The sequence below is a fragment of the Lissotriton helveticus genome, chromosome 7, assembly GCF_964261635.1.
Source record: "Lissotriton helveticus chromosome 7, aLisHel1.1, whole genome shotgun sequence".
NCBI lineage: Eukaryota > Metazoa > Chordata > Amphibia > Caudata > Salamandridae > Lissotriton > Lissotriton helveticus.
This window is the reverse complement of record NC_136068.1, coordinates 869,522,343-869,546,977: the sequence shown is the minus strand read 5'-3', so window position 1 is coordinate 869,546,977 and position 24,635 is coordinate 869,522,343. Positions and strand designations below refer to the sequence as shown.

Genomic DNA, 24,635 nt, shown 5'->3' with positions numbered 1-24,635 from the left:
GGATTGTGACTTACATGCAGTTAACGGAGTGGGAAAGGTGTTTAGAAATGTCAATATATATGATTTTAAGTCTAAGACACTCATTATGTGTGGTCTGTTAATGCATTCAGTAATTCCTGTAATTGGAGATACAAATACTGATCAAAGCAGTATCGCAAAAGGTTGGAAAAGGCAGCCCATTACCAGTTGAACCTTAGTGGCTCACTTAAAAATGGGTTAAACCTAGGGAAATAAAGGTTAACACCCAGTTCCCATAGTTAATTCTCCTTCCTGTCTGGATTTTCACACAGGGAGTTCAGCTGTTTTGAGCAGCCGGAACCCCTTGGGCAAATTGTGTGGTCCTCCTAACTCCCTTTGCCGGTCCCATCAAAGAGTACATAGTGTTCCCTGACATACCCCAAAAGTGTCCTAAGTGTGAAGTTGTGGATAAACTTTGCAGGAGTAATTTTTGGATGATGTATGATCATACTATACTACAGGGATGAGGTCTAATAACACCAAAACTGATCTGTGGTTGATTAATTTCCCTTCTGGGGGTGTCTTGCCTGGGAGTTCAGGATGGACTATCCCATGAGGAGCTTGGTTAGTAGTAATTTGCATAAGGTAGGCCTCAGTCTAGAGTGACACAGTGGTTGAAAAACAGTGGTTTGGAATGCCTTTCAAAGTTATTGCTAGTGGTTTAGACTATTTGTAAGTATTCCTCCCCTCACCTTTTATATGTTTGAAAACTTTGATAATATCAACTAACTTGAAGGTTTCTGGATATTAATCATTTTACTGGGCACCAATCCAGGAAAGCTTCCTTTCCCAAGGATGAACAGTCTACATATGCAACAACGCAGTGTACAATTTGTAACTTTGTGGATTTGTCCACAGACATAATTCCAATCCACACCTGGAAATGCCTATTGGCCTTGATTTTGTGATTCTGTAAATCATGAACAAGAATTTATGCCAGCATTTCTTTGTGTTTGCAAGTTCTTCATACTGCACAAAAGTCTTTATAAATTGGACCCAGGGAGATTTCTTAGAAAATGTAGTCGCCAAGTTAACAAACAACTTCAGTAGTTGTTATTATTGCACTTGCATTTCAACTTCGAATTTGTTTCTTTTCTTTCCTTTACATTTAGTATGTCCTGTAATGAAGAACATTTTAACCTTCAGAAAACCTTTCATTTATTACTTTATATCCTACCAAACTCATAACATAAACTTGCATTTTTATCCTGCTCTGAGATTGTGTCTCTCTTTCTGGTTGCCGACATTCTTACTTACTTTTTCCAGAAAAATCACTCAAAAACATCTAAATATGTTTACTCTTCAACTTTCACTCAAGTCATCCGATAACAGACTGCACAATCCTTCATTTAAATTCTGCTTTTGTGAGCAGTCGCTTCATTGTCTAAATCTCCCATATTTGTTTTCTATTGTCTCCTTTTGTGTACTTCACCTAAAAATGTGCCTATCTTCACAATTACACTGGCTTGTCCATGTCCTTTGCTTCGCAACTTCTCCTTACCCTTAATTTAGTTCACCTGCACAAACCCAGAATTTTTTCCCCTACTGATGTAATCTCCGCTAACCTTTGAACTCTTTCAAAGGTTTTCCTAGGTCTCTTCTTCCTATTCAATTCCCTTTCAGATGTAATTGAAACATTGTATATTAGTGCATTTCTTGTCCCATGTTTTTAAATAATTGTTTGGCAAAAGAGCTGTGCAAATCAAAAAAAAATATTGATCTGAGTATTAGTTTGTGAGTTTCAATAGCTTAAAAAGCAATCACTAGGAGAAAATAGCGCATGAGCACCTACATGATCTTGGCCAGGCTTCAAATTACTGGAGCTCGCTCTCTTTTTTAAGAACCATCTCATGGGGAATTAGGCGTCTCCTGAAATTGACAGAATGATCGCCCGTCTACCTCATTTAGTATCCATAGCATCGCTGCCATTTCCAGGCTCTTTTAATATCTCCATGTTTTCTCAAGCCTTCAATATACAAGTAACCTGGCAAATTAATTTTGACTAGATTGAAGGACTGAAAAGGTCTTGCCTCTAGAGAGATGTCGTCCTCACATCATCTTCTCTCTGCTCAACTTCTTGCGAATAAACAGCGAGGCGGCTCAAACCGCCTCAGAATAAGTTGTTAGCTCTCGCTTCAGTGGATGGACATTCCAACAATTTTCGTTTTGTTGTATAATTTTCACCCAAAATTGTGTTTCTTTCGGTGGACTGCAAAAATTATTTTCTTGACATACAATGAACATGTTTCTGTGCATATTTATCGTGATTTTTTTTTCGAAACCTTATCATGTCAAATATAGAGAATAAATATTGCTTTTGCTTCCACCTTTGTTATTACTTGCCACTATAATCAGAAGCATCTAAATTTAAACCAAACATTTCCAGGAAACAACAGATTTCATTTACTGTGGATGGAAGGTCATGTTAACAGAATCGGACAGGTTAGGACCTAATCTTCCACATTTTGTCTATGCACAGCTGTAAACTATGGGTATTGTAAAATGTGCTTTGGTTCCTTGGGAATAATAGTGCAGAATTGCATGTGGCAGAGAGAGTACATTTTAGAATGAAATAAAACTTTAGATCTAGGTATAAGGGAACTGGCGAATGACTAAAATGGAGACATCTCCATTTTGTGAACCGAGTAGTCAGCTTTCGCTTGGCGTACATAACAATAATTACTGACAGATCTGAAATCATTGCTTCAATATTCTGGACTCACCTTGAAATCGTAACAGAGCAAAGAATGCCCCACTCAGGTTGTTATAGTGATTGTGTGGGGCTTCATGAAAATTGGTCTCCATGCCTTAACTAACCGCTGCATCACAGTTATCTGCTAGTGGCCAGACGAGAATTACTATCTCTATTTACTAAGAATAATGGTACATATCCTGCCAGGTTAAGCTGCCATTTAGTTGATGGGTCATGTATGAGATAAAAGTACTTCAGTATAGAAAAGTTTGAGGAATTCCAGATACTATAGTACTACATTTAACATGTTTATATTGATCCAGTTGTTCAGAATTTACATTTAATCCTCAATACAATGTGTATAGTCTACATTTTGTAGTCAGTGAGATTCACGAGGGGGATGGGTGAATCTTACATTTCACAACTATAAAAGCAGTGGCCTGCAGGGTGAGATGATTACAGTTTGGGATGGTCTGTTCCCACTGAGGTGCAGGGTCAGCCCTGATCTGCAATTGATGAGCCACTGTCCAGAGCGGCACAGTAGGAGAAAAAAAACAAGATTTTGACAGTAAATAAACTATTTGCAAGCATTTGTCCTATCACCTTTTGGGTGTTTGTTTGCCAGTACGATGCCTGGAAACTTGTGACTGGTGTAGTTTCCCAAGCCTACTACTGCCAATGTTTGTGTATTCCACAAAGTAGTGCATTGTGAGAAGTACTTCTATGGATAAAGTGTTACTACCTCTTTGGCAAAAACTGTATATATATAAATATATATATATATATTCACTGAAAAAACCATAGGTTTCACACCAGTTATAGTTAGCTGGAAGTTTTACTCGCATAAAGCCATTGAAATTCCCACGCTATAGTTAGTTGGACTCACTATAACTTGCGCGTGCAATGCACTGCTGATGACGTCACATATTACATCACTCATGACATGGTCAGTGACATCACTCATGACATCAGTGATGACACCATCCAGTGAATGTGTGTCTTTTAAAAAAATAAATATGTGTTATATATGTATATGTAAAAGTTGATGGAAGAATAAATGTTTAAATAAGTGTTTACATGGATGTTTAAAAAAAAAAAAAAAAGATTGGTTAACTGGTTTATTAAGTGTATCTTAGTGAATACATATATTAGAGAGTAATGTTTAAATATTTAAATATATGTATTAGTGTTTCACTTTGTGTATAAGTGGCTGCATGGGTTGGTGAGTAGCTACATGTGTATGTATATGGGTTATTAGATGTTTTTCTTAGTATCAGTATGAGTGTTTGTATGGTTTGGTGGGGGTATTACTTAGCACATAGATGCATGAATGACTGGCTTTCTCTTTGTATGTGTTTTGAAGACAGCATATGTGCAGGACTGTATGGGTGGATGAGTGTGTATATGTGTGTGTTAGTGAGTGAATGACTGTCTCACTAGTGTCTTTATCAGTAACTACATATGTTCTAATGTAGTATATGTGAATATTGATGTATATAAGTGAGTATATGTGAGAGTGAGGGATTGTAAGAGTTCCTGCTTAAATAAGTATGTGTTTCTATAAGTGATCGTTAAGAGAGTATGTATGTGTAAGTTTCCTTAGAAGTAAGGGGGTAGTGTGTGTATAGCTGTATATGCAAATAAATGGATGTTCAATAGTTTATTTGCATGTGTGAGTATGTGTGAGAGTATCTTTTGGATGACTGTCGGTGTGTAACAGGATTTATAGGTGTATCACTACATATGATGAGTGAGTATATGTATGAGTGACTATATAGAACTGTTGGTGAATGAGTGGATGTGTATATAGATGGTGGAATTATTGAATTGGTTGTTGTAACTGATATGGGTATCTCCATTTTTTTGAAAATGTTACTTTCTATTATTGAATATGTGTTTCAAGGGTTTCATTACAGTGAAAGGATGTCTGTCACTCTGTCACAAGGATGGTGTCATCAGTGATGTCATGAGTGATGTCACTGACCATGTCATGAGTGATGTAATATGTGAAGTCATCAGCAGTGCATTGCACGCGCAAGTTATAGTGAGTCTAACTAACGTGGGAATTTCAATGGTTTTATGCGAGTAAAACTTCCAGCTAACTATAACTGGTGTGAAACCTATGGTTTTTTCAGTGAATTTAATAGGCTTTTTAAATGCTAATTCCTAACTATAACTGGTGTGAAACCTATGGTTTTTTCAATGAATTTCATAGGTTTTTTAAATGCTAATTCCTAACTATAACTGGTGTGAAACCTATGGTTTTTTCAGTGAATTTCATAGGTTTTGTAAATGCTAATTCCTAACTATATATAGGGCCTCAAACCTATGTTTTTTTCAGTGAATTTCATAGGTTTTTAATAGCTAATTTCTATAGCTATTAAATATAATAGTTTTTATAATAAATCCTATATTGTATATTTATGTAATACTATTTTTTATGTATATTTTTCCCTTTTTAAAAAAAATTTTTTTGCCTTGGTGCGCTCCCGGTGCGCGTACCGGTGAACGCACTGGTAAGCGCAGCGTTATGGCGCGCCCCGGTGCGCGTACCGGTGAGCGTCCCGTTAGCGCCATTGCTGCGAACGAAAACATCATTGTGACGTATCGCGTAGTCGCGTGATGCGTCTTATGACGCACGCCGTAAGCGCACCCGGAAGCGCCCGAGCGCATACGATCGCGCAACGTAAGCGCCCCTGGGCGCGCACCGGGGCGCGTAGCGTAAGCGCGTCGGGTCATGTGACCTGAAAATAACTCTTTTCATTGGTTGCTAACAGTTTTTTTTAAGAAGGAATGAAATCCCCACCCATTTCCTTCACTTCTTCTTTCACTTTTGTGACTGCAAGACCTCTCTTTTTGCTGTCAGCTCTTTACTGAATTAATATCTTGCATTACCATGGCTGCCAGAGCATCCAGCAGTGAAGATGAGTCAGAGGGATGTCTGGATGAAGAGGTTCCTCAGCCGAAAATAAAAGAACACTTCATAATTAAGTTTTTTTCCATTCCACCTGATCAGAAAAAAGTAAATGCTCCAAAGGTGGAGTGCGTGCAGGATTTGTAAAACTGTCCTGTCACGGGGTGACCCCAGAAAGAAGTATTCATTTGGAAACTCGACGATGATTCGACATGTCGAGAGGAGGCACCCCCAGAACTTTGCCTGGGAGAGTGTCAGGGCTCTGGCACGAGAGGCTCCCAGTGATGGGGCCTCTACTTCAACCGGAGGACAAACTGCATCAGGGAGGGAGCAATCACAAGAACAGATTCCCAACATCCAGCCTGCTTTTAATAAAGGCGTTATTAAATGCAGATATTGCGATAAGTTACTTTGCTATGGGGAACAAAGTGTTCTGCTCATGGTTCGAGCATTGGATAACCATCGCTGCCGTTTCCAGCCCTAATTTTGTTTTGTTTTTTTGCTCCTGTCGAGCAGTTTCCCATTCACTGTTTTTGTTTTTGTTCTAAAAAAAGAAAAAAAAAAGTTCTTTTCAGAACTACCTCCAATTCTCATCAAAAAGCTGTGTTCTTAAAAAAAATGAAAAAGAGTAAGTGAAGTGGAGTGCATTGATAAACGAGAAGAAAATGAGTGAGAAAGCACAGAAAGGGACGAGAGGAGAAGGGAAGTGAACTAGGGGGACTGAAAGAAGGTGAGTGTGGGGAAGGAGAGTGAGGAGAAGGAGAGTGAACATGGGGAATGTGGATATGCGAAGAAAATGTAGTAAAGGAACAGGGGTGTGGAAGGGTAAGAAAAGAGCAGTGGCTTAAATTATTATTTTACTGTTTCACTGGGTCATCCCCATGGTACGCTCCCCGGTGCGCGTACCGGGCGCTCCCCCCGCGAAAATCGAAAATAAAATAAAAAAATGTTTGCCCCACGAAGCCCTTTTATGGCCCCCACGTCATACCTATGGGGTAAGGGGGGGTCTACCCTGCCCCCTTTTGGTCATTTCCCCCTTTGTTTTTGCCACCTCTTGTGTCTCGATCCTACCGAGACACAAGATGGCGGCCGCTCCGGACTGTTTGGAATGTTGACAGACACCCGAGAGCCAATCAGCTTTCCGCTCGCGAACTCGCGTAGCGCGCTGGTACGCGCCCCGGTGCGCATATAGATATATATATTTTTTTTAACCTCAATTACTCAAAATCCACTGGAGCACATATCTTGAGACATAGCAAAGGCACATCGGGCTACCAGTCCCTACAATTTTGCCAAGTTTGGTGGAAATCCATTCAGCCGTTCGGGCTAAAAGTGAGTCCAACCGCCCTATGGAAATTAACATGGGGAAAACACGTTTTGGGACCCCCCAAATATCTCGGCCCCCGCTTGACGAATACCCCCCAAACTTTCAGGGCAGGAGCAAAGCGGAGCGGGCCATCTTCTTTGAGAAATTCGCGAACATTCGTCCACCGGCGCCAAAGTTATTCCCAATAGAATGTTGCGGATTTCCTATGGTTACCTGCTCCTGTATCCCCGTGTGGCCTCTCTTCTTTTCGTCGAAAGGATTCCAGTCATTTATTCTGCGCAGCCAGACGCGCAGTTGGGATGGCCCTGCAGCTTTAAGTGACTACGGAGCTTCACTGGCACCACGCTGCTTGCAGCAATTAAACAATCGAGGAATCGATAGCACCGTGAGTCCGCCAAGCAAGAGTCTCAGATCATAGGAAGCAGACTGGGGTATTTTACCTCGACGGGCAAACAGTCTCGTATTTGACCGCCCCTGTTTTCGTGTTTGACCTGGGATGAAGGGCGCTGCAGTCCATGGGGACACAGGACTGGCATCGTGATTTTCGTCGCCCATCGATCACCCCGCCCTCCTGCGTGGGCACCAAACTACAATTTCTCCACTCCCCCACACCAGCGACCTGGACCTGCCATGATGGTGCATGCTGGGATTTTGAGTCCGTAATATTCAACACGGACTACAACTGCTGTGCTGAATGCATTAGGGGGAGGGAACTTAGTGCCTACAAGACATCCAGTCACAGGAGGATAATCATTTGGGGCTGTTTCGTTTAGGAGGAAGGCGCTGAAGAAGGCTCTTAAGCCGAAATGCATCCGCCATTACCTGGACCTCTGAAATAAATGGTTACCTGCTCCTGTATCCCCGTGTGGCCTCTCTTCTTTTCGTCGAAAGGATTCCAGTCATTTATTCTGCGCAGCCAGACGCGCAGTTGGGATGGCCCTGCAGCTTTAAGTGACTACGGAGCTTCACTGGCACCACGCTGCTTGCAGCAATTAAACAATCGAGGAATCGATAGCACCGTGAGTCCGCCAAGAGTCTCAGATCATAGGAAGCAGACTGGGGTATTTTACCTCGACGGGCAAACAGTCTCGTATTTGACCGCCCCTGTTTTCGTGTTTGACCTGGGATGAAGGGCGCTGCAGTCCATGGGGACACAGGACTGGCGCCGTGATTTTCGTCGCCCATCGATCACCCCGCCCTCCTGCGTGGGCACCAAACTACAATTTCTCCACTCCCCCACACCAGCGACCTGGACCTGCCATGATGGTGCATGCTGGGATTTTGAGTCCGTAATATTCAACACGGACTACAACTGCTGTGCTGAATGCATTAGGTGGAGGGAACTTAGTGCCTACAAGACATCCAGTCACAGGAGGATAATCATTTGGGGCTGTTTCGTTTAGGAGGAAGGCGCTGAAGAAGGCTCTTAAGCCGAAATGCATCCGCCATTACCTGGACCTCTGAAATAAATGGTTACCTGCTCCTGTATCCCCGTGTGGCCTCTCTTCTTTTCGTCGAAAGGATTCCAGTCATATATATATATATATATATATATATATATATATATATATATATATATATATATGTAGATATTTCAAAAAAGTTCCCTTCTAGTCCGAGAAGGAAACAAGACTCTCAGAATGCTGCAAAAGTGTTCAATTTAATGGCAAACAACTACGCGTTTTGGATTACTCCTTCTTCACGGTCATGACCGTGAAGAAGGAGTAATCCAAAACGCGTCATTGTTTGCCATTCTATTGAACACTTTTGCAGCATTCTGAGAGTCTGGTTTCCTTCTTGGACTAGGAGGGAACTTTTTTGAAATAATTGGGGTTATCCGGTAACCCGATCCAGACCGCCCAACTTGACAGCTCCGACTAAACCGGAATTGGTGTTTTTTGCAATATATGTAGATATATATACAGTTTTTTAATATGTATACATATTTGTGTGTATGTGTGTGTATATATATATACACACACACACATATCCAAAAAGTTAAAACCACTTAGAGAATTCAGGATGGCGAGCAAAAGTCAACATAGACATGGCAGACTCGACTTAGGGTCCCTAGACCCAGCTACAAAGAAAGATAGCATATGTTTGTAGTGTGACACACCCCAAACTTCACTACTGAAGCTATGCCCCTGATGTTGCTTTCAAGTTGAATGGCACTAAAGTTCACTCAGTATTTGTGGCTGTTTGACCGTTCAGTCAATCATAGATGAATCTTGTCTACCTGCCCCTTGCTCAGCGCCACTTTTAAAACAAAGGTCTCCCGAATGACGGCTCTTACATTTGGACTGATGGTGCCGTGGGCAGCAATCCCTTATGCCTCACTCCGAAGGATTATAACTTTCTTTTTCAGTTATAATTACATTTTCCCAAATAATATATTTTCGTTTTGCAAATGTGGTGCATCCCTGAAAATGAGGTACATTGATTTCTAGAGTTGCTTCGATGCTTTTAAATGGCAAAAACAGGAAATACAATCCTTATCAGTCCTTTAGGCACGACATATTTCCTGCATGCCGCAAGAATAAGTCAGTCCTAGCGAGGCTGGGAAGTTTAACAGGGTTTCCTTCACTGTGATCAATGCCGCGGCCAGTGCAACGGTGGTAATTGCCTGCAATGATGGTATTAATCATTCCGAGGCTCCCCTTGCTGTGTTATTAGCAAGATACAATAAAAGAATCATCAACCATCACAGTTCAAATGTTATGATTTTCCAGGGAACCCTTCAAGCTACTGCTGGCGTTTGATTACAGAAAGTGCTCTGAAGAATGGTCCTCGTTTCCGGAGTTTTCAAATCTAAGTGATGGCATCAATTTTAAGTGCGTGGGTGTCATTCGCTGGAATGAAAGGGACCAGGAGCATCTTATTCTGTGTGAAAGTCAAAAGAGTAGTCTAAAGTTATATATGGGACATATCAATATTTATGTTTCCAAACACTGCTTTAATTATTCGACAGATGTCACAGGTGCCATGAGTGGCCAGATAACAGAATTAGGACCTCTGTCCAGGGTCACACTGCCTGGTTATACCGGCTAGGAAGGTCACAGGTATGCCCATTGCATTTGATGGTTACTTTCATATAGGCGCTTCTAGAAGCAATTTCATCCCCCTGTGCCCTGAGGTGCTTGTAGCTGGGAGTTTGGGTGTTTTATAACTCTTGCTGTTCGAAAGAACCTAGTAAACATAATTTTCTTGAACAAATTTCTTCTAATATGAGGAGGAATGTTCAAATTAAAACAGACATATTGTATTCTGGCATAACGAAAACTTCAAATTCCACTCAGGATGATTAAAAACAATTCCTAACATTATCTTGTGGGAAATTACAAACTCTAAACACATCATTCTGGATCACTGCAGAATGCGCCAGCCTCAGGACCTTTCCTAACCTCTAGCCAATGGGAGAGAAGTTGCAGGGGATGAGTATGCTTTTCTGTCATTTCTTGAACCTGACTTGTCCCTTGAGTCTACAGGAGGTAGATGGTCATCCTGGCCAGAAATGCAGGACTAGAAGTACAAGACGGAGATGGCCACAATTTTCTCTACTTTTCAGTCAGTGAGGAATTTTACAGTGTAAAAGCTAACAGGAAAATCTTCTTTATAATTGCAGCCATATTTTTTCTTTGGAGTGGATAAAACAGCATATTTTATATGGTGAACTAGTCAGATATCAGAGATTTAGCCTTGCCAATTTTTCTAAAAATGAAATGGAATATAATAGAGTCCCACTCGCTCCTGAGATGTTACTTCCTCGTTGTCCATACTCTTAATTAACCATTTGGACAAGGGATACGGGAACTCATTTATGCTGTGGGTAGATTTTTATTAGCACTCCTCCAGATTTTTTAGTTGAATACTCAGAAGTCAGAAATCGATGTAAACTGCAGTAGAACAACTGGAGCCAAAATACAGACCGGGCGCACTGCCTATCATACTGGCCACAATGTTCCCAGGACGGGTGCAAATCTGTGCCTGCATTTGCACCAGTGCACTAGTGAAAGGCAGACCAGCTGTTTGAAGCAGACAGTGATCTCTTCACTGTGCAGGTGGCAACCTGGAGTGTCTATTAAAAGGGGTAGAGACACCCCTGATGGTGGGTGCAGTATGTAACTGCACTTACTGCAGGGGGAGGTATTGAGTGTTATCAATTGGACCCTCACCTGACCCTTTTCAAGAGTGCCCTTGGAGGTGCACGGACTATGCACTACCTCTATGTGGTGCACAACCAAAGCACCTCCTGATTTCTTCTTTGCCTCTGCAGCTACCCATACAATATAGCACGGGCAAAAGAAAAATGTTTGTCCCCTATAGATTGCATACAGATTGCATCAGTGAACATTTAGCACTGATGCAGTCTGTATTCCAGAAGGGCCGCACAAGCGTCTGCGGCCCTTGTGTAATATCATAGTGCACTGGGAGTGAATAAATGGGCGCATTCTCCCGTTGCACCCCTGAGGCACTATTGATAATACAGCCTTGCACTACATAGATTTCTGACTTTCAAATAGTTTTGTGGTTATTGGACCTCAGGGTCTAAGCTGTGTGCCTACATCTACACTGTGACCCCTCCCACTCTTTACTATTAACTGTCACTACTGGATTAATAAGATTCGAAATGTAGTTGCTCTAGTAGTAAGGATCTCTCTAGTTTTAAACAATCACAATATAATCCAATACAAATATTTCGGTAAGATTACATTAAAGCTCGGAACTTTGCCTAATGTCACATTCTATTACTAAAAGCAAAACTAACTCATTGACCAGAATCAAATGTATATAAAGCTCAGTGATGAATTTCTTCTCAGTTAATAAATTGGCTCCTTCAAAAGTTAAGGTGAATACGATTTTAACCAACACAAAGTATTTAAAAAATGCAGGTCATTTTTCAATCGTTTTACTCATTCATGCTGCCAAATATTTTATTTCCTATGTTTGTAGGACATACAGGCCCCTTCTTAAGGAAGCAGTACACTGCTTAAGGACTGGACCAATATGTTCCGAAAAATTAAGAAGCAACATATATTCATATATTAGCATTATGGAGGTGTTATCCTTGCAAGAGTGCACACTTTTGATTTTCCAACTTAAAACTGTAAGTAAATAGAGAAATTCATCAGTGGGCTGTATGTTAAATTAGAACATTGGAATGTGGAGTACTCCATTGAATACAATGGAGTGCTCCGCGTTTCTACAGGCCGGTAAAGGCACACAGAGCCACATGCCACGTTGTTTTTTGTTCACTCCTGAACAAAGGCCTCTCGAATCCCGAGGGGATTTTACCCCCTCAAGATCCGAAAGGCCTTTGTTTTATTTGTTAGAACAGTCGACCCTCTTGTGGCAGAATGTTCTAACAGCCTTATATCCCGCCATAGCGGGCTATACAGGCAATTAACCCGTTTGCTGCTTCGAACGTTCAGCGCCAGTGCTGAACGTTCGAAGAACGGGTGCGGCCGCGTCGGCCACTGGACGTGCGCAGCACCAGGGAGGTAGCTCGCGCGACATCCAACGGCCGATGGCAGCAGCGAACAGGTTAAAAGCCCACTCCCTTGTTAATATTTATTTATTTATTTATTTTGAAGGTTTTATATAGCGCGAACCAGACTCTTGCGAGTATCAGAGCGCTTTACATGACAAGTAGAAAATATATACAGAATATATTACGATATAGTGTAGCCTGCTACGGCAGGCTATTAGGCTATGTTTCAACAGGTTTTCACATTTCATAACCCAGATTTGCGGACTAACTTCTATGTTCGACCTACAGGAGTATGTTGTGGTGAATTCTACATTGACCCAATTCATAAAGGAATTTGTGCAACTAATTTGAAGTTAGTTGCTCAAACAATCCAATTGATGATCACAAATCCAAATCCTGTTTCAGAGTTTACCCATGCATATCAAAAAACAAATATGATAATGTAGTCAGCATTCTGGAGCACCTATGTACACTAAATTAGGGATAGTGGGAATTTTCTGAACATTGGTATCTTGCAAAAGACCAACCCACCCAGAGTTTGTAACTTTGTGGGTATTGGCATACACTTTAATGACCAACTTTATTACCTTTCCGTTTGTCCTTTGTGAATAAGACCAGCTCATGTTTTAATACTGGTAGCTTTGCTTGCTCTTGTGATTAAAGCCAATGGTTCTTTCTGGTCGTGAAGAATAATTAGAAAGAATTTCATAAAGGACACCAAGGAGTAAATTAAAAGCAGCAGTTGAAAATATTGAGTTAATCCTCTATGATTTCAAGGAGAGCACATTTTAACGATGATAGATATGGATGTAGATGAGCCATAGTGATATATTTTTGCAAATTCCCTTTGCAAGCATTACTTTAAATACACCTAAATTGTGATAAATGATATCTCTATGATAACAAGAACTCCAAAAGTTGTTTTCTCTGCTTCTTTATGCGTATATAAATGCGATTTGGCACAGAAACACATTCACACAAACATTCTGTCTGTAATTTATAATCTTTCCAGCTTTTCTCATAAAATCACTCCAATCGAAATGCATTAATTGCTGCAGGTACAAGCATAGTTAGTCGTCAGTACTAAGATTTAAAGGTTACATTAATATAATGGTAGATTTTTCTCATTTGTACAGTACAGTTAAAAATGTGGATGTTTTTTCATGCAGAATGTTAACATCTTTTTAAGTGCAATGTCTTTAGCTAAGGATTCATCCAACCGTTTGGTAGGATTTAGCACGTGTGTAAAACAATGATGGTCAATAAAGCATCAGTTAAAATATAGGGATGTCTGCCACCAAGACCATTAGTTGCAGCAGCAGACACAGAGTCCCTTATTCAAGTATATGTGGTCACCCACATGCAAGGGGAAAAATACCTTACACAAATGTGCAACTGCAATTCGAAGACGACATCTTCTGGTTCAGAAATAAAATCCAAGGGCAGGCTGGCAGTAAAAAAGATGCTACAACCGCGTTTGTGACGTGTATCTTGAAGATGTCCATTAAATATATGAGCAGGGGGTGGAACTGTGAATCTAAGCATTAGTATGGAAGAGCACGACATTAGGGGTGGGAATGCAAATTTGTACTTCGCCGCTCGTATATTTCATGGACAGCGGAGCAGGTGGTCTTCAATTCAGTCAGACATTTCTTTCTGTATAGTGCCTTCCATGTGGCAGCCTAGTGCTAGGTCTGGACTGCTGTGGGGGGAGGATGGAAGCGCACAAAGCGCAGATTCCAGTGCACTTCTTTGTGAATGAGCGGTGCACTGGATTCTGCAGCTATGCTGCGGCAACTGTTCACATGTTCCTAAGTGCAAAAACTGCACTAGTACAGATGATTGTGAAAATGCGAGTTTCCAGAGATCACACATTTTGAGTTTGCGCAATTGAGCTCCTTTTGACCTTGCGTGAATTATTTTTGTGAAATAGTACATGTACAAATTCCATGTTTTTCTAGATATGTAAAAAAAATGAATTGTTTCCGGAATCTGTTTTATGAGTTGACAAGCATGGGTCGGCTGGTCTAATGTTCTTATCATGCCAAGGAATATTTAACGTTTCACAGTCATCTAACATTGACAATAGAATGTGGCTTACCAACTCAAAAGGTTACATTTAAGCAATAGAGGTAAATTAGAATAAGCAGAATTTAGTTTTGAGGTAGGAGTCTTTTTGATAAGTGTGCACTTTCCGTCTCTCTCTTAATCTTGCTATATTATCTCTCCTCCTTCAAGCCACAAATCCAAACTGCTATGCTTTAGGTTATGAAGTGCTTTGATTTTCCCAGCAGTCTAAAAATATATATTTTTTTATATTTCCTCTAGGTCCTCCAAACCATCACAGTCAGTCCACGCTGAGGCCACCTCTCCCTCCACCTCACAACCATACACTATCGCACCATCACTCCTCTGCGAACTCCCTCAACAGGAACTCGCTCACGAACCGGCAGAACCAGATCCATGCTCCAGCTCCTGTGCCCAACGACCTAGCCACAACTCCGGAATCTGTTCAGCTTCAGGACAGCTGGGTGCTCAACAGCAATGTGCCCCTTGAGACGAGGTATGCTAGGTACAGTGGACCTCCCTTTTCTTGCTTTCAATTTCCAAACATACGTGTGCCAATGCATGTAATCTATGCATATAATTCATTGCCAGCTGGTTTATCTTTGATTGATTATCTAAGTGTCTAAATGCGTATTCTATCAAATTCAAAGTGTACTTTATATCTTTATGTGAGTGATGCAAGCTCCCCAAAATATTTCTATTCAGTATGATGGCTGAGTTCACAAATTATCATTTCATCCTAGTTAACACATTTTCATGCATGTGCTTCTTTACTGGGTGATAGAAACATTTTGAGTACACATGATGTTGTTTCGTTAATGGGGGGTAATGAGGGACAAGTTAAATGTACACTTTGAGCAGAGAAGCTTGCTCTGGTAAGCAGTGTCACTGCTGCACTGCAAACAGATTGTGTCTCTTCGAGAAAGCATGATGCGGTTCAGTGATATTCCTCTGACTGGATGTATGACGTTACAACGCATGCTTTTACCACGCATGCTGTTACAACGCAGGTTTTACTACGCATACCATTACAACGCATAGCGCTTTGGGGTGCTGGATAGTGAATAGTTTAATTTACTATTCCAACTCCAGTCCCCGTGGACACTAGAGAAGGTGTTGGATAGTAAATTAAATCTATTCCCTATCCTAGAGCGCCCCCCAGCGCAATGCGTTGTAATGATTTTCGTTGTAAAACCTGCGTTGTAATAGCACTGCGTGGTAAAAGTCGTGTTGTAAAGGATGTTTCCCCTCTGACTAGCTGAAGTGGGGTTCCATAACATAAGATTGGCGGCAAGGAAAACATATTCGTCTTGCATTTATTTTCTTTGAAAACATGACCAGACTCAACTAAGAGTTTCTGACTTTGGATACTTGTGTGCTTGTCTTTTCTAAACTGGTCTTCAATTTCCTGGATTAGGTGAAGTACTACATATAGATTTTGATTCCTACCAACCTACAAAGATGACAGGCAGCTGCGGACTGGAATGGCTATAGTTTGTTGAGGAAATTCACAGCCAGATGTAGATTAACCTTCTTCCCATGTTACAATCTTACAGAGTCGTATTCAGTATGGTGGTGTGGGGCAAGTGAGACAGGAGATGTGGAATCCTTTTGATGATTTATATCAGGTGATAGACACCCTTCGACACCCCAAAACTGCAACCTAATAAACACACCCTGCTTGGGGCACAAGAAAGAAAATACATCAAAAGACCCTCTTAAAAAATGTTTCAACCATCCAGCCTATTGCAGCAATGCTGGAATAACTCAGCATCAATGCTAAGCAATGCTACCTTGCATCCATTCCTGAATCCCCTGAACACTCCCATTCTGCTCACTATGCATCATCTCTGGTTCAAGATGCTCCTGCCTCAGTTAACAGGTTTGCTGTGCAGTAGTCTCCTGCTTCTTGTATCTAGGCCAATTCTTTAGCAAGATTCGACATCAAATATGGAACGCAAGACCGCGGTGCACACCCTTTGACCAGGACAACGTAATTCTGCATGTATGTGAAACTAGAGCCAAACGTGTAATTGGATGTTTGCGTACACGAAACATGGGGTGAAAGAGAAGATGTCCCAGTGTTTACACATTATAGACATGTCATAAAAGAAGCTGTGTGAGTCTAGTTCTTTCAGCAAGTGCAGAGGGAAGTGTGCACCATATCTAATGTTTTATCACTAGTCCTTTCACACTGCAAAGCATGAGATAAAATACACACAAAAGGACAGGCAAGATCAATGCACAAAGCATGCAGGCTACAGCTGCCTGAAGCATATCGCCCATATAGGCCTCAGAGCCGGTCTCTGTACCACATTTCTGTCAGAAATCAGCCGACTATCGTCAAATTGTGTCCTTGTGTAATGTGACTGGTGCTCTTGCAAAGAGCTCCAATACCTTTGGGTCGAGTTTGCGCTATATAAATCTGCACACACAAAAAGTTACATTAATGTTAAAGATCGTCTTCTACTTATTTCTATATTAATGTTCTCATTTTAAACATAACTAAAAACTGCAATTTAATCTCTGGATTCCCATCCTCACTGACCCTTATGCATTTTAGTACCGAATAGTACACAGGAGCATGCAGAGATGTTCTCAGGTGTAACTGTAAATTTGTTGAGCGATGTGAGAGGGGAGTGACACCTACATGGGGCAGAAATGCTTTATTGTGTATGTGGGTGATGTATTTGATAATTGCAAATGGAGGCACAAGTGGACACTCAAACTTGTGAAGGTTTATGATAACAAAGTAGACACAGAGGACACATTTTAGGAATAGATTAAATACTGACTTTATTGCAATGGAAAGGTGACATTCCATATGACAATCTATGGGTACCATATGTAGGCTCTCCAATAGCTGATGTAAAACGGGAATGATTGTGGGAGGATTTGATGTACAACTTGCGTAGAGGAGTATTATGACAAGTATTGCACCTCCTACTCATTAAATAGGAGGTATCCCAATTCAAATGGTATGTGTTGACCAGCATGAGGGTCCTAATGGAATGTAATCTATACATTGCTGGGACGACCCTAAGGTGAAATGTTATGTAAGTAATTAAAAAAATTCCCACTATCAGAATGACCCGGAGAGGGTGTGCTGGGATTGAGAACTCCTTTATTGAACCGGGTGCTATGACACAATGCCACACTGGCAGCGGAGTTTCTTATGGAAGAGACACAAATGATAGCTGTGATGTGGAAAACAGAAAACCACCTGCTTTATTGAGATAATACCCATACCATGGGCCCTTTAACCCTAGAAAAAAACGTCGATTGATTATCTTAGGTGGTGGCCATCTTAAAGCCTACAGTTGACTACAGAAGGAAGCGGAATGTTCCATTACCGTGCCGAATTAGCGTTATTGCACCTACTACACCACTGATATCACCATCCCTGTATATGGTTGATATTGCAGACTTGGTTTCAGGCCAACAGCCACTGGTTTATGATTTTCTTTGTTTCCACACAGATTGGTCACGTGTGTACTAGGTTTCCTTGTAAAGAGGACTAGAAAAATTGGTTAAGGGACAAGGTTTTACCAAACACTAATTATTATTTAAAATTTTCTTTCAGACCGTAAATTAGTCACATGTACTACTGTCATGACATGCTTGAATAAAAAGTAAAAAGGTGAAGGCATAGAGACGTGGCCAGGAAACATGGCTGACAGCCCTTAATCTCCCGGTTAGCCAAATCCTGTAATCCTACCTAATCCTGCAGTTCACATCCTGTAATCAGCATAAAACACTTCTGGCCGATAGCGGACATAGACCTGAACCGGCGGAGTTTCTCTGGACGCCTGATGACCACCATTTCAAGTGGCGGTCTGTGGGGACAGCCTGTGCCTAATTGGTGTCGGTGGTAGAGAGAAGATACCGGCTGCCTTGGTGATCACTGCCACAGGCTGTAGCACAGTGCAGTTTGGAGAAGAAGTAGGGGGGGAAGCTGTGGCCCCCAGTAGAGTGAGGACCATCCCGGCTGACGATCCAGCACGTGCTGTGGCCAACATCGAGGGGGGCCGGCCTGTGCCGCTGCCGGAGCCCCGAAGAAACATGCCTGCTGAGCTGTGGTGCTGGGGAGTGTGGTCCGCCCTTCCCCCGTGGACATGGACCAGGTGGGGGCCACTGCGTCGGAGTGAGCTGCAGCGATGCTGCAGGGGTCCTGAAGGTCCCGCTGGCGGTAAGAAGTCACAGAGCAGGCAGTGGGCCGGAGTCCGAAGACGTACAGGAGTGAGAGTGCCCTGCCTGGTTCCAGATCGGAGAGTGTGCTGCAGGGGAACCTAGGGCGCTGTGAGCCAAAGTGATGCTGTGCGCGTGCACAGCTCTTGTCCGGGCAGGCCCGAGAAGCAGGAGACAGGGAGGGGGTTCCTGTGTCAAGCTGCGGGGGAGGGAGAGAAAGTGAAAGCGCAAGCACGCCATGCGTGCATTTTGCTGAATGCGCCAGCCCTACGAGTGCACATAGAGGAACAGGAGACAGGGAGGGGGTGCCTGAGTCAGAGCAGCGGGGGAGGGAGGGAGAGAAAGTGAAAGCGCAAGCACGCCATGCACGTTGTGCTGAACGTGCCAGCCCTACGCGTGCACATCGCCTGTCCGGGGGCACACATGTTTTGTCTCCCTCCGCACACCAAACAGACAATAGTCTTGCCAAGGCAAATCAGCGCATGCGCTGCGTTCATTACGATGCCAACCGCAGTCCCAATTTCCAGATATGAGCGGTGTTCAAAGCCAAGTGAAGCTCCTCAAAAATAACCTTCTTATTATCCCACATGAACATCATTTATGGTGGTTGACGTACTAGTAAACTTAGACTGTAACTATGTCAATGTGTTATGCATTGGGTTACTCTTGAAGCACAGAAACGTGTTTTCTATGCACCATACCCAACTTGAACTGACATTCTTGGATGGAGTTCAAGAAAGTGTTTCAATGAATGCCACTACCTCAAGATGAACGACTACATTTTCTTCTGTGGTGTACATTGCAAATGAATCACCTTTAGGCACTTCTTCCTTCATGGCACATAACTGAGCTGAGGCCCAAGACAAAGGGCCTGATTAGGACTTGGTGGATGGGATACTCTGTCACAAAAGTAACGGATAGCCCATCCGCCTCATTACAAGTGCCATAGGATAAAATGCACATATAATACGGAGAACATAATATTCGTCACAATTGTGAAGGAGTATGCCCAGGCCCAAAGGCATCGTAGCCCTATTCCACAATGCTTCATGCTGGAAATGGCCATGTTTTGTCTGGTATTCACCTAGATTTTTGCGGAACCGGTTTTATTTTGGCCATAGGACTCTGCACACATTAGTGCTACTAACCTGTGGTAAAGGTCTTATGCTCTACCTTTTAAGCATAGTAAAGTAGGCATATACCAAGGTGACACAATTATTTTACTCATCAGTCCCCAGTATGTGGTACAACATGTACCCAGGACCGGTAAAGTACTAGTTTGCTGTGGCACACATTGCGCCACCCCCTAAAGAAGCACTTTAAGGCAAGCATTCAGGCTTGCTAGTGCAGCCTGGGTGTGCAGTTTTAAACTTTAATTTAGACCTGGCAAAATAAACCTTTTGCTTGGCTTAAATCTTTCTTTTCAATGTTTATAACTGACCCCTCCTGTAGGCCCTAAATGCCTATAGGGCAGGGTGCATGGCATTTAACATGTAGGGCTTGTATATTTCATGTTTTACATGTTTCTGACAGTGAAAACACTCTTAAGTCAGTTTCCACTGTGGTAAGGCTGGCACTTCTACAGGAAAACACTGGGTTACATTATAGCAATTTTTAGTGCTTAATATCAGTTTGGGAGCAGCTAGAAAAGTGACTCATGGGCCCATTTTAATAGTAATTTTATAATCAAAATTAATCGTTGATTCAAATGTTATGTTGCTACTGTAGAATCGACACTTACAGACTGTTGTCATTTTCCTGCCTAAGCCAAAGGGCATTTCTGACAGGGTCCAGTGTCATCTGCCCGCTGATATCTCCCCTGTGTTGAGATGGGTGCTCCTGATAAATGGACAAAATGCTGGGATGTTGAGAGGTGTTTCTCTTTCTTGAGCAGATGGCCTGGGTGTTGTGCCCAGACCATTTCTGAGCTTCAAATGATACCTACTGTGTCACTGGCAGATATAGCCTACACTATGCCTAGCTCTCTCTTTCTTCATAGTCAGCTTGGCTCCAGACCCAGTGGGAAGAAGGGCTGCCCAAGAACTGGTTTGGGGTGACCACAAGGGAGAGTTTACCTTTATCATACCCAAATCTCTGAGTGGATACAGGGAGTTCTTCCCATGAGAAGAAGGATTCGGTCATGTTGGATTCAGGGAGAGAGGGGCACTGTGGAATAGTTTACAGTAAAACATGCAGGAAGTACCACAAAAGTAGGGAGGGTACCCCTGGAAACTTTTAACCCATTGGTTAGAGAGTGGCCGGTCATTTTCGCCTACCACAGACTGGCACTCAGCATAGATGTGACACCACAGTTCCCTCCTCAGAACACTCAAAGGAAGGACTGTCCTACTGTCTGAAGAACCTGCATGAAGACCAGACATGCTTGCCTTGAACCCAGTTGGCTGACCTCCTGTTTGAGCTACAGGAATACAAAAAGCTTCCAGGGCCTCTCTCCCTGCAACTGGCCAGCTGACCAGTACCAACTAGACCTGACCTGGACCCTGCTGCTGGCTTTTGTTAGAGTGAGTCCTAACCCCCAAATGGTGCCTTTCGGGTCTTGGATTCTTGGTTGGTGTAAGAGTGTACTCCTACTATTATCCACACTGCAAACACCGGGACATAGAAACTTTTGCCCAACTTTCTGCCTGAAGAACCAATAAAGGGGAAGATTGTCTTCGACACTGCAGCCGGCTACATCAAATCACCGGTCAGCCTTAGCTTACTGCGTTGCCCTGCTGACAGACAACTGACATCCAGAAAGGTTTATAAATCTCATCTTAGAGAGTTCCATTGAGACCGCCGTTGAGCTGCATCCCATTGAAGTTGAGGCCTCCGTGGGCACAAACTTTGTGCACTGGGTAATGTAGCCTTCGTTGATGACACACTAGGACCCCACTCTTTAGCAACCCACGTTCATCAAGCCCTGATTAGGATCCAGCTTGCAGCTTGCCCTGTTGACAAGTTGCCGACAACCACTTTTTCTCCATAAAGTTTTTTACGCCCAAAGGTAAACTTTCACCCTACGAGAAAGCTGGTCCTTGTATCTGTCTGGTGATCTATTGTGATCAACTTTATCTTTTGACTTTGACCCGGTCTAGCGCAACCAGATATGCATGATTAGCTATTTGTGCTTTTTGGCACCATTTCTAATTCAAACTGTGAAAAATTCATATCTCTGGTTCAAAAGTATTGTACGTTTGTGGGTTTGGTGTATTTTATTTATTCAAATGGATCCTGTTTTTCTAAATTGGTTTAATAATTTCTTGCATTGTCTTCACTTTATTGCTGATTGGGCACTGCATAAATGCTTAAGATAAGCCTGACTGCTTTGTGCCAAGCTTTCGGGGGTGGAGGGGGTAAACACATGTTTATTTAGTGGTGTTTGTGGTTCACTCTGACAATGATTGTGATTAATGTTTGAGGTGTGTTCTCACCCTGCTCAACACATACTCCAATATCCTGCAGTTCACTTTAAATATATATATATGTTTTTCCATTCTGTGGTCCCCAATTTCTCACACATTCACACCTTCATTAGCACTCATCACAACCTACATACATCTCTCCCACTAAGAAATAAGCTGTCAGTAGTAAGAACTTCTAAGATTCTACTGCCTTTGTATCAGGTATTGGTAACTGCAGTCGGCTCATTTTGCCAAATTAAATACAGTCAAATTTATAGTCTGGGCAGATTGGGCAATTAGCATTCCTACAATATAAAGAAATATTTATTTTCTCTAGTGGACACTGAAAGCTATATCACCTCTAGGCCCTAATGCATTGTTTTCAAATATGGAACTGGAACAAAAAGATAACATTATTTCTTTAAGATCTGATTAGTTTAAAAATGTCACATTCTACCAGATCTCTGAATTAAAATAAAATTCACTGATTACAAGCATTATTTCTGTGGTGCACTTGGGCAAAGACAGTGAATGAGGAAATGCTAGCTTATGTGTAGTCCCCAGTATGCAAAGAGATGAATGGTGGATGTCTGAAATAGGTAGTTTTGTTAGCAATCTGTGACCTTGAAGTCAAACCTTCTAAATTACAGGATGGTATCATGTGCCATCTGGCTGCAAGTCTTTCTCCAGAAAGGGACAAACTATAACAAATTAAATACGTGCCACACACTTGAACAAATGTAACTACTTTGCCAAAACAGCAAAAAATTTACAGTTGGACATAGTGCTTCAGAGGGAAGTTGGCATTGCGGCCAGAGCTTCCGAATTTAGAACTGGGTAACCAGGTTCTAGTCTGGGCATCGGCTCAACAACCTGTGATTCTGGGCAAATATTTAATCTTGCCATGCCTAAAAACAATAGGAATATGACCTTGCGTAATGTATATGGTGCACATGTAAAGTGTTCCAATACCTTCAATTGAGTTTGCGCCATATAAAAATGCAAAAAATAAAATAAAATACTCCCATGCTAGATTTCTAAATATAGAAATCACCCTAAGCTAATGTGTGACATCAACACCTTCAACCACTGTAGGATTTTCCTGCATGCAAAATGATGTTAGCTGAACAAATGGTACTGGCTGTACAAAATATTATTACAGAGACCTCAACTTTTCCCAAACCAGACATGATCAGACTATCCCAGTCCTGTTTTAATTGTTTGCCTTCTGAAATGTGCAGTTTTGATTTTCTGAGCACTTTACCATGGCTATCCAGTGCTAAAGTGCATGTTCTTCTCCCCTAAACATGATGACATTGGTGTATACCTAAGTGGCATATTTGTTGTGCTGCTAAGTCACTTCTAAAGTGGTATACCATATACCCAGGGTTTTTACTTCAAATGCCACTAGTGGCTGCAGCGGTGTGCCACCCACAGAAGTAGCCTTTTAATCCTGTATCAGGCCTGCCACTGCAGTGGCCTATACGTACAGTTTACTGCCACTTTGGCTTGGAATTTGATACTACTTGCCAAGCCTTAAACACCCCTTTTATTATATATAAGTCACCCCTAAGGTAGGCCCTAAGTAACTCTAAGGGCAGGGTGCCATGTAAGTAAAAGGTAACACATGCACCTTTATATTTTGCATATCCTGGTAGTGACAAACAGCCTTTTTTGTTTTTCGATTAATAGGCCTACGCCTCTCATAGTCCAGCATTGGGAATCTCTTAATATACTTTTGAGCTGCAATTGCTGATCAGATTGGAGTAGCTTTTTCATATTTAATATGTTTGGAAGGGCAATGATAAGTCCTCACTACTGGTAAAGTTTAATTTAACATCACTGGTTTAGAAATGCCACTTTTAGAAAGTGGAAATGTCTCTGTACTTCCTGCTCTTTGTGCATGAGAGTCTGTCTCCAAAACACATCTGGGGCTACACTTTGTGCATTCCCTTTAGACAGCCACAAACACAGAAAGCGTTGGGTGTACCAGAAAACTCATCTGCAATCTGATGATAGGAGGCAAGATGGCGGCCGCTTAGGACGGCCGGGCAGCAGTGAAACTGGAGAGAGATCCCGGCTTTAGCAATGTGCGGTAATCGGGACTAAGAACCCACATCCTTGCTTAAACCCGTGAACAGTAATTAGAACACTGCAATTTCTGGAGGGGAAAAATCGCCGTATGCTGCTTACCTGTCACCGGCCGCTCAGGCGGCTTCTGCGGGAGCTAGCGCGGGCTGCAGGAAGGATTACGTCGGGAAGCGTGACAAGGGCAGGCCTGTTCGCGGAGCTCACGGACATTGCCGAGTGGAGGCGGAGCTCACGAGGCGGGCGGTGTTTGCTTCTCGGGAATCGGCAGAGGCAGAGGCAGAGACGTTTGAGATCCACACAGACAAGCCCGCAGCTGCAATTGGAAAGCAGGAAAATACGGGGCACTCTGGAGGCAGCGATAAAAACTGAGGCAAGGGATTGGGACGATAAGGCATGTGGTAAGGAGCAATTTGGGGACAAGGAGAGGAGGAAAGAGATCATGG

General features: G+C 42.3%; 1 protein-coding gene across 1 annotated transcript in view; it reads left to right on the top strand.

Annotated features, from left to right (window-relative positions):
* TENM2 (teneurin transmembrane protein 2) overlaps positions 1-24,635 on the top strand; it is a 1,287,822-nt gene that overhangs the window by 504,297 nt on the left and 758,890 nt on the right. Inside the window, exon 4 of the mRNA XM_078653379.1 lies at positions 14,771-15,005. Coding sequence (XP_078509505.1) covers positions 14,771-15,005 — 235 coding nt within the window. The remainder of the gene's footprint in view (positions 1-14,770; positions 15,006-24,635) is intronic.